This window comes from Sminthopsis crassicaudata, chromosome 1, assembly GCF_048593235.1.
Source record: "Sminthopsis crassicaudata isolate SCR6 chromosome 1, ASM4859323v1, whole genome shotgun sequence".
Taxonomy (NCBI): domain Eukaryota; kingdom Metazoa; phylum Chordata; class Mammalia; order Dasyuromorphia; family Dasyuridae; genus Sminthopsis; species Sminthopsis crassicaudata.
Window position 1 is genome coordinate 15,681,443 of NC_133617.1, and position 12,409 is coordinate 15,693,851.

The 12,409-nt window shown below is 63.5% G+C and overlaps 1 protein-coding gene across 4 annotated transcripts in view; it reads left to right on the forward strand.

Annotated features, from left to right (window-relative positions):
- TTC28 (tetratricopeptide repeat domain 28) overlaps window positions 1-12,409 on the forward strand; it is a 554,617-nt gene that overhangs the window by 518,393 nt on the left and 23,815 nt on the right. For all 4 annotated transcript variants that reach the window (XM_074295047.1, XM_074295055.1, XM_074295071.1 and 1 more), the window contains one exon: window positions 7,606-7,750. In XM_074295047.1, coding sequence (XP_074151148.1) covers window positions 7,606-7,750 — 145 coding nt within the window. The remainder of the gene's footprint in view (window positions 1-7,605; window positions 7,751-12,409) is intronic.

Sequence of the window (12,409 nt, forward strand, 5' to 3'; positions counted from 1 at the left end):
GCAGGGCTCGGGCCGGGGAACGGGGGCGGGACTCAGCGGCTGGCAGCGGGACGGCCTCCAGAGTGGGGAGAGGTCAGTCAGGCCAGGTGAGGTGATGGCCTTCCCTGCACAGAACCTCCATAGTGGGGAGCAGCCAGCCAGGTTAGGTAACAGCCTTCTTTGGCGCAGGGAAGCCACGGGCTGCTCTCCCGACAATCTCCTGTTGCTTTCTGGAACAAGAGAGGAACTTTGCCATCCACTCCTAAAGGCTGCAGCCTGGACCCTCTCCCCGGGGCTGAGGCTCTAAAAGAGGGGGGAATCGGCATTGTGGGGGGGAAGTTAGCGGCAGATGGCAGGGATCCGGCTGCTTCCATCCCCCTCCCCCCAGAGCCCCCAGGACGGTGACACCCCGCTCAGTCTTCCCCGGGGTTTCTCCAGTAGGGGTGCAGGTGGGTGAGGACTCCCACTGAGAAGCTCCGATCCTGGGAGGCAGCCGAGGCTCCCGTCACTGGTTGCCTAGCAACTGACTGGCAGCCACATCTTGACAATCCCTCAGAGAGAGGCGGGGCCCTGCCACAAAGGAAGGGGTTCGGGTTGGCCCAGGTGTGAAGGAAGGGGTGCTGACCCTGGAAATCGGGAACAGAGAGGAGGCCTGTGGGAGGCTGAGGGGTGAACCCCACTCTGGGGCTTCCTGGCTCCTCATTGTTTGGCTGCCGAGGTGACGGGACATGGGTCTCCTCTCCCATACACAAGATGGCCGGGAGGGAGCCCAGGGGTCAGTGGTCCCAGCTGAACCTCGGAGCTCAGGGGGCAGGGCGGAAACTCCCCGACGGTCCGGCTCCTGTGGCTTCCACTCCTACCCGGTCTTAGCCAGTGCCCTGTTAGGGCTGTACAACGCGTGGCGATTGAAGGACCGCTATGTGCCAGCTCCACTGTGGGGGGCGCCGGGGATCCAGACACCCCGAATCCGGGTCCCTGCCCTCCAGGAGCAGACGTTCTGCTGGCGAGAGGGGTACGACACACGCAGTAGCAGGAGATAATCTGAGTGGGATGAGAGAGAGGCAGAGAGACAAAGGTAGAGACAGAGAGAGACACAGAGAGAGCAAGAGACAGAGAAAGAACAGAGATACAGAGAGAACAGACACTCAGAGAGAAGAGATGAGAGAGACATCGAAACAGAAAGACACACAGAAGAAATAAGAAACAGAGAAACAGAGAGAGAAAGAGACAGAAAAAATAGAGAGACAGAGAGAGAGAGACAGGAACACAGAAAGGGAGAGATACAGAGAGGGAAAGACAAAAACAGAAAAAGAGAGACAGAGACAAGGTGAGACAAAGTCAGTAAGAGACAAAAAGAGAAACAGAGACAGAGAAAGAGACAAAAGACAGAAAATAAGAACTGAGGGAACCAAGAAAGATGTTGCTTAGGTGATGGCTGAGAGGAGCACTGAAGGGAGTATAGCTCAGGGTGGTCCTCCCTGTGACTGGTGCTGACGCTTGTGAACAGGGCATTGGGGATGGGGGAGATGCTTCAGCCACCATGGTCCCACTCGTTTTAAAAATGAGGCTCCTTCCCGATGATGCTTTCTTAGGGGATCATTTGAGTTTCCCGTAGAGTTCACATTTGCTTGCGCAGAGAAACGGGGAGAGCCCACGCCCAGTGCCCGGTTGCCCGGGACGTGCCGCCCTCCTGCCTCCTGCTGCCGTGTCAGATCCTCCTGGAGGCGCGGTGCCGCCTGTACCGAATGTCCCTGTGGCTCCCCTTCCCCGGCTGTGGCCTGGCGGACGCTGCTCCTGCTTGTTGGAGTGTGTATGCATCTCTTTGCCATCTCTTTAACATGGATGAAACAGGGCTGCCATCTTTAGGTTCTCATCTTTTATGAATGGGTCTTTGATGAAGAGGTTGGCTTTTCCCCCTGGAAAAACAAAGTGAATGAAGAACATCTCTCTCCGAGTGTGACCCTAGAGCTTGCCCGTGTGTGGGATTGTGTGTGTGAGAGTGGGGGGCGGGGGCACTTTCAGACAAGGCCCTAGCCCATTGCCACACCGGGGCACTTCCCACTGGGCTATGCTGCCAAGATGCTTAATTCTGTGTGGCAGGACAAGAAGGCGGGCTCCGTGCCAGCCTTGACCCTTGGGGCGCATCAGGCCCCTCCCCTCCACAGCTGCTGTGACCACGGGCTTTTGGACCCGGGTGGCGTCCTGCATTGCCATGCTGCCCCCCCCCCCGGGCATGTGTGTGACCCCGGGAGCGCTGGCCGTCCCTGAGGAGCCGGGGTGCCCTGGATTCTGAATCAAGGCTTGGCTTTCAGGCTGCTCCCCAGCACGGCCCCTCTGCTGCTTTGCATAATCTTTAGATTTCCTAGGAAAGCAAAGAGCTAATTATAACGGACAGGATTGCCAGCATAATAGCCCAGTGGAGCGCCTCCTGTGGCGTTCCACCATCCCGGGACCCCGGGCGGCGTTCGCTGCCCACTGGCACAGCAGGACCCAGAGGATGTGAGGAGTGGGCCAGACCGGCTCCCGGCCACCCCCGGGCCGCTCCTCTCCTGCACAAGCTGGAGCCCCGCCAGAGAAGGGGCCTGCGCTTCCCACTGGGACCGGGCAGGGAGGATCCAAGGCCCCCCATCCGAGGCTTCAAGGGGAAGTGGTGTCCTTCACACCAAAGTCTGTGAGGAGGGTCCACCGGGAAGGCTGCTCCCACCCCGGGAACAAACGGATTTTGCCACTTTATTTTTCTGTCTCTGTCCTAAGACCTGGTGGGCGCCGAGACCTGCTTAAATCAGAAGTCGGCCGGCCCTCGGCAGGAAGGAAAGAAGTGCCGCCGGCACCCAAACCCCAAACCCCAGCCGCCCGGGCCGCTGGGCGGGGCAACACCAGGCGGGAGGCCGGAGGGAGGCCCGCAGCCGAGGGCAGGTCTCTGGTTCTGAATCCATGGCTCTCCCCACTCGGCGGGCCTCCTGGGAGGTCCCTCAGGAGCCCGGGGGGAGGGGAAGGAGAGCTCGGCCAGGCCGGAGTCTTTTGTCCGAGCCCTGCAGGACCTTGCTTTAAATCCGCTGGGTGGAAGATGGAGTCCGATTTGCCTCCCCGGGGCCACTGAGTTGGCCCTCACTGAGGGCGGGGAGCCGGGGGAAACGGGAGGCCTAGGCCCTCTAGTGGCCATTGCTGCCCCTGCAGCCGTGCGGAGCGTGCCCGTGTCCGGCAGGAGAGGCCCCGGAGGCCCGGCCGACCGAGCCCTGAGGTTTGCCCAGAGCGGCAGAGGGTCCGGAGTCTCACGGGGGATGGTGGCAGAGCCGGGACTCCCCCCCAGTCTCTGCCGAGACGCCGGGTGCCCCCCGCCCAACTTGGAGGTCAGAGGTGCCCAGCAGGCCCGGCAGGGGGCGTCCGAGCCGGCGGGCCTGAGAGCCGGGCCGGCCTCCACTGGCCAGCGTCCGCCTGTGTCTGTGTCCTCTGAGGGCGGTGATGGCCGCGGGGCCCTGCCCTGCAGGCCTTGCAGGTGCTCCCGAGAAGTGAGGTCAGGAGGCTGAGGGGCCCGTCGGGAGAGGACGGAGATTCGGACGCCCCCGAAGAGCCGGGCCCGCTCGGATAGAGCCGTGGGGGAGGGGCCCGGAGGCTTCTCCACCAACTCGGGGCCTGGGGCCCCTCGCGGGCTCCCAGAAGGGGAGGGGAGCTGCCCTCTGCGCCTGCCCCCCCTCCCCTCCATCGCACCCACCCGTCTCACACACCGCACACTACCGCCCACCCCCGCCCCTGCTTTTGGGCGGCCTTTCCTCAGGGTAGGTTTTGCCCATCGGGTGGGCCCTGGGGCCAGCCCCCCCCCCACTGCTGTGACAGCCGCTCCTCGGCGCTCCGGGGGCAGTCAGGGCTCCAGGGGCGGCCTCCCCGGACTTGTGGCCATAAGGGAAAGGAGAGTCTAGGCCCGGGGGCTTCCCGGTGGGCGGGGCCCCAGGCTGACCCCGGGGCTGACCCCGCTCTCCGCTGTGGCTGCAGACTCAGGCACCCGCCCCAGGATCTCGGCCCAGCAGGACGGTGCGCCGGTCTCAGGAGCGCCCCGAGGGAGCCTTCCCCTCCCCCCTCCCCGGGTGTTCTCCGTCCTCCCTCGGGCCACACTGGCTGCCCTCCCCCTTCTCCCGTGGGGGTCCGGGCCACGTGCGGCAGGCTCGGCCCAAAGCCGCCTTTTCTCCGGGAAGGGAAAGGGACAAGGTGGCGTCGGCAGACGCTCCCTCCGCCCTGGGGCCGAACTTGCTCCTGCTGCGGCCCGACGCCGGAGCGCCCCCTGGAGGCGCCGCGGGAAGAGAAGCCCGGCCGCCTCCTACGCTCCTGCGTCAAGTTCAGGGCTAGAAACTGTCCTGCTGTAGTAGACGCGGCCTCTGGCGCCACCTGCTGGGTTTCGGCGAGAAAGCAAGTGTTCAGCCAGCCCAAGCGTTGAGGGAAGCCTGAGGACAGAAATGGGGGGGGCGCAGCTTCTCGAGGACAGCAAACCTGAGGCGGCGTCAGTCCCGGCCCCAGTGGAGCATCTCCATGGGGGCTGGTTACTGAGGGGAGCGGTTTGCCCAGAGTCACACGGCAAGTGGGGCCGCCCTTTGACCCCGGGGGAGGAAGAAGGAGGAGCCCCGGCGCCCCCCCCCCTCCCCGCCGGGCTGGTCCCGGGCAAGGCTGGAGAGCGGGCACGGACTCCGGCAGCGGCCCCTTTAGCGGGTCCATCCCCGCCCCCTCTGCTTTGCCCCAGAATCATTTTCCACCACAGCAGCCTGAAGCACGTGGGGAAGGTGGGACCGTGGCCCCATTTTACAGTCCGGAGAACTGAGGAGCAGAACGTTACTGAGCCTCCACAAAGACTGAAAAAAAGAAAGAAATGAAATAAACCAGGCCCCGAGGCGCCGGAGAGCGGGTTTTGTTTTTTTTCCCTGAGGTTGGGGTTAAGTGACCCGCTCAGGGTCACACAGCTGGGAAGTGTTAAGTGTCTGAGGTCGGATTTGAACTCAGGTCCTCCTGACTTCAGGGCTGGTGCTCTATCTACTGCGCCCCCTAGCGGCCCCAGAATCATGTTTCTAACTGCATAAAACAAAAAACAAGGAGTAAGGAAGGAGACCCACTATATGAAATATAATATTTAAAATCTTTTTAAAGTTAGACTCCTGCACCTCGGATAAGAACTTTTCCTTAGGGCCTAAAGGGAGGCTGTCAGCCGGAGGACCGGCGGAACCCGGCGCACGCGCAGACAAGGCGCCTTCCGGCCCGCCCACAGCGCAGTGCGCCCCAGCGCATCCCGCTCTCTCTTACACGCGGGGGAGCGGACTTGGAGATGAGACGGTGACTCCCGGGCCTGGGCCGGGGAGGGACAACGCCGAGTTTTCTGACTGCATTCTTCCCACTGTTGCCACGGCTAGAACTGGATAGGCCTGAGCCGCGGAACCTTCCAGCTGGACGGGCCGTGGACCCCCAGAACACAGGGCTCCAGAGTGGAGGCGGCCCGAGACTCCCCACTGTGCGGAGGGACAAAGGGGGGGGACGGGCGGGTGAGGCCGCACAGCCAAGAAGGCGGGAACAGAGCTCTCCTTCGTTTCTTGGTGGGTCCCTCTGGGGGGGTTCGCCTCCGCCTTCTCCCGCTCATTTCACAGCTGGGGAAACTGAGGCAGCGTGAAGGGGCGGGCCCGGGTCACCGGCCCGGCGGTGTCCCAGGCTGGATTCGAACTCGAGGCCTGGCCCCGTTCCATCTCCCGCACCTCGGCTGCCTGAGCTCCCTTTAAAGACACAAGGAACAAAGAGCTGTGCCCCCGCTTTGGCCGTCCAGGCCTCCCCTGCTCGGTCCGCACCCCCTGGGCGGGGGCAGGGGGAAGCTGGGACACAGATGGGCCCCCACGCCCAAGCGCTTTTCTAGAAAGTCACCGAGACAAGGGATTAAAGTAGCCTGGATCCAAGCCCGCTTTGGGGGCCGGAAGCAGGAGGAGATGGAGCAGGGTTTTCGGGGCAGGGCCCGAAGTCTCCCAGGGCCGCCCCCTCAGGACGGCTTCAGAAGGCCTCAGCAGGATCTCCGGGGCTCTTAAACTGTGAAAACTGAAAAACTGCCCGGAGTGCTTGGGACCCAGAATCCCCAGGAAGAACCCCTGCAGGAAGGCCTCGGGGGACCGCGCCCCTTGTGGCCAGCCGAGGGGAACCGCCTGGAACACAAGTTTGGGGATCGGCTTCCTGGCTTCCTCGATGGGGCGCCCTGCTGGGTCTGGAGGAAGCAGCAGTGTCTGTGTTTGCCCCCAAGTCTGGGGGGGTCCCTGTTCCTTTCCTGACTTGCAAAGGTTTTCCAGCAAAGGCCTCTTGTTGGGCGTGTTGAGGAGGGATTAAGGACCTCGTTGACCCCTAAGGACCCACAAGCCGGCGGCTGTCCCCCTCCTGAGTGTCCTCTGATTGCCCGGGGCGGCGCTCCCGCTGAGAGGGTCCCTTTGGTTGGATGGGGCTGACTCAGGATAGCGGTGAAAATGGCTTCCGGCCGGGGTTCTCTGCCCCACGTTTTCTAGGACACCCTTGCCTCGAGTCTGACCTGAGCGCCCCCAGAAGCGAGAGCGGGCCATCCTCTCCTGCCCCCACGGCATCGCCCGAAGGCGCCGGTGCACGCCAGGCCTGTCACCTGCAGGCCCCATGCGGAGGGCGGGAACGTCCCTGGGGCGCGTGCGCCTCACTGACCCCGATGTCCGAGAGGCGACGGGCCTGGGGTCACGGGCAATTACTGGTTCCTGGGCGAGGGGCCTGACTTGGTCATTCGTGGTGACTGGGCCCGTGGTCGCTGCCCACCTGACATCAGAGCTGGCTGTGTGCCCACAGAATCTACAGGTGCGCCGGCATGTGAGCGTGCGCTGGCCCCGGGGTGGGGGGAGCTGCCAGCCATTCACCCACCTTCACCAACCCTGAGGCCCCGGGCCAGGCAGCGAGCCCCCGCCATGCGGGCAGTGCCATTCAAAGCTGGGCAAGTGGACATTATGGGCATGTCACTGGCACAGCAGAGGATGGGCACTGCCATCGGCCTGGACAGCAATTACTGCTCCGGACAGATTACTTGGGCAGCACATGAAGGAGGCGGCCGAAGCATTTCCCAGGGTCCGTGCTGAGCCCAGAGGAGGCTCAAGCGCTTCGGGGAGGAGGGGGCAGCCGAGTGAGTCTGCATGCACTCCTCCTCCCCGGAGGACTGCTCCTTGGTTTCCCTTCCGGATCTCCCTAGAGATCCCGCCCCAGCTGCCCTGGGCCCGGGGAAGGGGCGCCGTTTCCTCCCCTCCTGGCCGGTGCCCCCTCCCCCTCGGCGCCCCCTTTGCTTTCTGGGGCCGGTGCCAGAACCCCCGCCCTCACGCAGGCCTGCGCGCGATCCCGCCACACGAGGACTGAGCCCCTTGAATAGGGACGGCCGATCATGTAGGAAAACCGCACAGAAGGCGCCTGCGTCCGCAGCCGGTCTGCCCCGCGGTGGGTCAGCGTTCGCCGTTCTGTGAAGACCTTCCAGGAAGGCGAGTGGGGAGCTCGCCCCACACCCCCGCCCACCGGTGCCAAGGAGGAGCCCGGCCCGGCGGGTTCTGGCGGCCCCTCCCCCTCCAGGGGTGCCCGTCCAGGCCCCGAGTAACCCCTCGTTCCCTCTCTCTGCAGGAGCTGCCACAGCATGACCAGCTTGTTCAGCAACACCGTGTCGCCCATTAAGGATGGGACGTCGTCTCTTCCCAGAAGGCCCAGCTCCCTCAGCAAGCCCCCGCTCCGGGCGCTGTACGACCTGCTCATAGCGCCCATGGAAGGGGTAAGTGTCTGCGGCGCTGACCACTGAGCCGGGACCGGGGCGGCCAGGAGTGAGAGCCGCTGAGAAAACCAGAGTCCCGGCCTCTCCCTGCCTCCGCCTCCTCCTTGTCTCTCTGTCTGTCTCTCCCCCACCTCCCTGCTCTCCCTGTCCCTCCTTCCCTCCCTCCTCCGCTCTCTGTCCTTCCCCTTCATCTCTGCCCCGGCCTGGCTCCCTCCCAGCCCCCCCCCATCAGTGTCTGCGGCCCAGCACGGAAGGAGAAGAGCGGGGCTGGGCTGTGCCCATTCCTCGGAAGTGGTGGGCCGTTTCTCGGGGCCTCTTTGCAAGCCCCGGCCGGCTCCCCTGTGCGGGCGTGTGTGAGCGAGCCCCCGGGACCCCCGGCCCCTCTTTCCTGCCGGGGCTCGTGTCCTCTGCCCGTGCGTCTCAGAGAAGGGGCCGTGTTCTCGTTCCCTCCTCTCTGGCACTTTCTGGAAACTGCCTCCCCCCTGGGCGGGCGCCTCCTCTTGGGTAGAATGCGCTTCCCCTGGCTTGGCCACGTGGCTTTCCGGCACAGCCTCCACCCCTTCCCAGGTGGGAGCCCCGTGACTCTCACAAGCCCTGTGTGGTCGGGCCCTGGAGGCCCGGGGGAGCAGCCCCCTGAGAGCTCACGGAGGCCATGGAGGACCCCGAGCCGGAGCGTCCGCTCGGAAAACCTCGCCTGGGGCTCAGGAAAGGCCGGGAGGGTGGGCCAGCCTGGACCCAGAACAGCTGCAGCGCAGACCCTCGAGGGGGGGCCACTTCTGAAAGCGGGAAGGGGCGCTCCGAGCCCCTGAGGAGCAGAAAGCTCCGGGCTTTCCCCCCGGCTCAGGGTCCGAGAGCCCCCGGCCCCATGAAAACCAGACGGAGCTGCTGCGGCTGCTTGTCAGTGACCCGAAGGACGCCCCGACCCTCTGGCCCCACCCCCAACGGCTAAAGAGGACGAATGAGGGGCCTCCTGGGGCCCAGGAGATCCGAGATCCCCTATTCCTGCAGGCGGCCAGTGAGCATGTGGCCACCAGAGGGCAGCACGGGCCCGCCTCAGCCTCTGGCAACCAGGGCAGCTTCTCCCCTTTCTGGGGGGCTTTGAAAGGTGTGAGCCCATGCTGCTGCCCGGCCCCTCGTGGGGGCTCAGGGATGATGGCCGAGGCAGCTTCTCCCCTTTCTGGGGGGCTTTGAAAGGTGTGAGCCTGTCCAGCCTCTCATTGGGGGCTCAGGGACGATGGAGGAGCAGCACGGAGGGCTGACTTTAGGCACCCCTTCCCCAGTGATTGGCTTTTTGCTTAGGGAGACCCCCCCCCCTGTGGTTTCTGCCTGCACCCGCCCAGGGCCTTTGCTGACAACAGCGTGTCCCCTTCCCCCCGGGGCCCACAGGGTCACGTGGGCAGAAATCCCCTTCGAGACTGCGTGTCCGCAGGGGGCCCGTGTGCCCGCCTAGAGGCGGCATTGCCCGGACAGTGATGGGCACGCCAGTGGGCATCCGGAGGAGCCCTGTGATCACCACAGAGGCCCCACTGTCGCTGGCTGTGAGTCCTGGACGACGGAGCCAGAGCCGGGAGAGACCTTGAGGGGCCGGGCCAGCCTTGCACTTCTCACAGGAACGCCGTGGTCGCACGATGGGCGGTCAGAGAGGGTTTGGATCCGACTCTCGGCCGGGCTGTCTCCACGGCACGTCACCCCCAGTAGCTGGGGCAGTGAAGGACCGAGCTCAGCATCACAGAAGTCGGGGGGGGGTGCCGTCCTGCTTTCCCTGGCAGGTGTTCCTCAGCCCGAGGGAGCAGGGGACGGGGCGCCAGGTCCGGAGCCTTTCCCGAGTCCGAACCAGCTGGGCGGCTTCAGCAGTTTCCTCATCTGTGAAATGGGATGGAGAAGGAAAGGTTCCCCCCTCCAGTGTCTATACCAGGAAAACCCCAAATGCGCTCCCGAAGTCAGACGTGATTGAAAGGCACAAAAAAGGAATGGGGAAATCCCCCTGAGCACCTCCGGGGCCCCAAAGGCCCCTCTGTGCCTTTCTCCTTGTCCCCTGTTCCGCCCTCTGCGGCCGGGCTGGTCCCCGTGCTGGGGGAGCGTGGCTGTGGTTCCTGCTTCAGAAGGGACGGGCGGGTGGCACTCTCCGCCAGACCCCTGCCCTCCCGTGGTGGGCTCATGCCCTCATTCCACCCTGGACCTTTGTCCTGGCCAGAAGAGAGGCAGGCGTGAGCCCTTCGGTCAGAGGCGAGGCCCCGTTTCTCTGAGGGAGGACCATTCCCTGCCACGCCTTTCTCACACCCACGTTTCCCATTTACTCTGCCTTCGTTGCCCGGACCTTGGTTCTGTCCACTTCTGGCCCAGTTCATGCTCAGCATTTACGTCTTCAAAGACAAAGCTCACAGGCCGCCCGGCGGGCTCTCCCAGGGAAGGCGATGGCTGTGATTACAAGCACCCCGGCCCCCACTTAGCCTCGGGTTTCGATCGGCGGAACTCCAGAGGCTTTGAAGACCTCATTAACCCCCGTGGGTCTGAAGCAGCCTGGTCAGCGAGGTCGGTGCTGCCAGCCTGTGTCCGGAGCCCCTGGCCCTGACCGGAGCCTGGATCTCAGGGCTGTCGGACGCGGCTCCCGAGCGGGGTCCGGGCCGGCCCTCCGACACGGGGACCGCCTTGCTGTGTTTGGGAGCAGCTGTTGCTCTGATCTGCCCTTACCAAGGGAAGGCGTCTCTTCCTGAATGGATTTTCAGATGAAAATAGCAATTTTGTGTGCTTTTAAAAGGGATTAAAGCCTTTGGCGAGATGGGCAGCTTTTGTCCGCCCGGGGTCCCAGATGTGCCAAGTGCCCTGGGTAAGGCCAGGTCACCGATGGTCTCGTCTGCTTTTAATCGAGACATCTCTTGTAGCGTTCAGAGGCGGGCAGCTTCCCCCCCCCCCCCCCCCCGAGAACTGCGAGCGGTTCTAGAGCAGATCAGGAAGAGAAAAACCCCGCCCAATTATGTTCAGGCCGTCCCCCTGGGGCCAGAAAGGATGATGCACCCGAGAGGAAGCTCCTCAGCCCAGAGGGGAGAGAGCCAGGGAGCGGCCCCCTTACCTGGGCCGGCCCAGCGGGCGCTTCTCCCTCCCCTGCTCCGGAGAATGGTTAACAAGGAGGCTTTCGTATATCAAAATCAGCCTCACTGAGGCTCGCCCAGCCCAGGATGGCAGAGCATCGAGGCGAGGAGGGGCCTCGGACGCCGGCTAACCCAGGGGGTGTGGGTTCTCTCAGAGCCCTCCCGCTCCCCAGCGTGGGATGAACCGTGGCCTCTGTCATTTGGGCTCCGAGCAGAGAGCGCTTTCCACCGGCCCACACCAGCTCCAACCGCCCTACAAAAGTCTGGCGGCACGGCCGATCCTCTGCCTGGTAGAATGACTGGAGCGCCTTTGTCCCCGATCCAGACAACTGGAGAGCCCCAAACACCAGCACTTCGGAAACATTAGTTTGTGTTTCGGCGTAGCCGCGGCGTTAAGTGCAGATCGAGGAGGCCGCCGCCGCCCTGTACGTAAGCATCCCCGCGGCTGCCCCGCGCCCAGGTGGGAAGATGCAGCGCGGTCTCTGTTTTAGTGAGTTTCTGCTTCTTTTGTTAAATATTTCCCGGTTACGTTTTAATCCGGTTTAGGCCACACTTGCTTGTGTCACGGGTCAGGGGTTTGGCACTCGTGCGGCCCAGCACTGGCAATAACGACATCTTAGTAAATTAGGATTGTTTGCAATTTAACGGCTCACGTAAATGGTTTACACGACATTTTCCAGTTTGTAAAAATATTCAGTTATTTCTTCCCCCCCCAAAAAAACCATTTTGATGAATGGTTTCCAGTAAAAATGTTGGGAAACAATGCTGGGTCCCCATCAGGGCTGGCAGCTGCTCCCGGCTCTGGAGTGACCCAGAACCCGCCCCAAGTAGCCTTTTCTCCACATCATGGCCTCTGAGGCCCGAGTCACTGAGGCCTGGGACCGATCCTCCCCTTCCCCCTCCGTCCGCTCGGGCGCCGGTCTTGGGCTGCGCTGGGTTCCTCGCCCGTGGTCTGTCTGGATCCCTGGGAGGAGGCGGAGCGAGCGACCACTCACTGAGCTCGGGCTCCCTAATCCAAGGCCGAGAGAGGCTGTCCCAGAGAGAGCAGCTAGCAGGCTGGAGCCCACCTTGTGTCGCCCACTGCCTGGGGATTTCAGAGACGCGAGGGGCCGAGGCTGGACTGGAGGCCTGAGGCCTCTGACGTCTCTGCAGGGAAGATGCCGTCCATCCTGAAGCCCAGAAATCCGCACATGGAGCTGGGGGCTGGGGAGCCCAAGAGGTAGCGCCAAAGTCTTGGAACACATTCGTTTGTTCTAAACTCCTCAAAATCCCTCTCGAAGGCAGCAAGATGCAGATTGGCCTAGTAATTTTCTTTGTTTCTCAGAAAGAGGAGGAGAAAAAAATTAAACTGTAGGGGTTCCAGCCAGCCTGAAAATTCTGGGGGCACGTGTCACTCCGGCTTAGCTGAGATTGCGTTGCCCTCAGCCAAATTCCCAGGGCAGGAAGTCAGATGGAAGAGAGGGCCCGAGGGCCCTGCAGAGGCAGGAGGGATGGAGCACCCAGCAGCTGGGGGCCAGCAGGCACTTGGAATCAACCTGTCAGGATGCAGTGGGCCGCCTCCCCGGTGCCA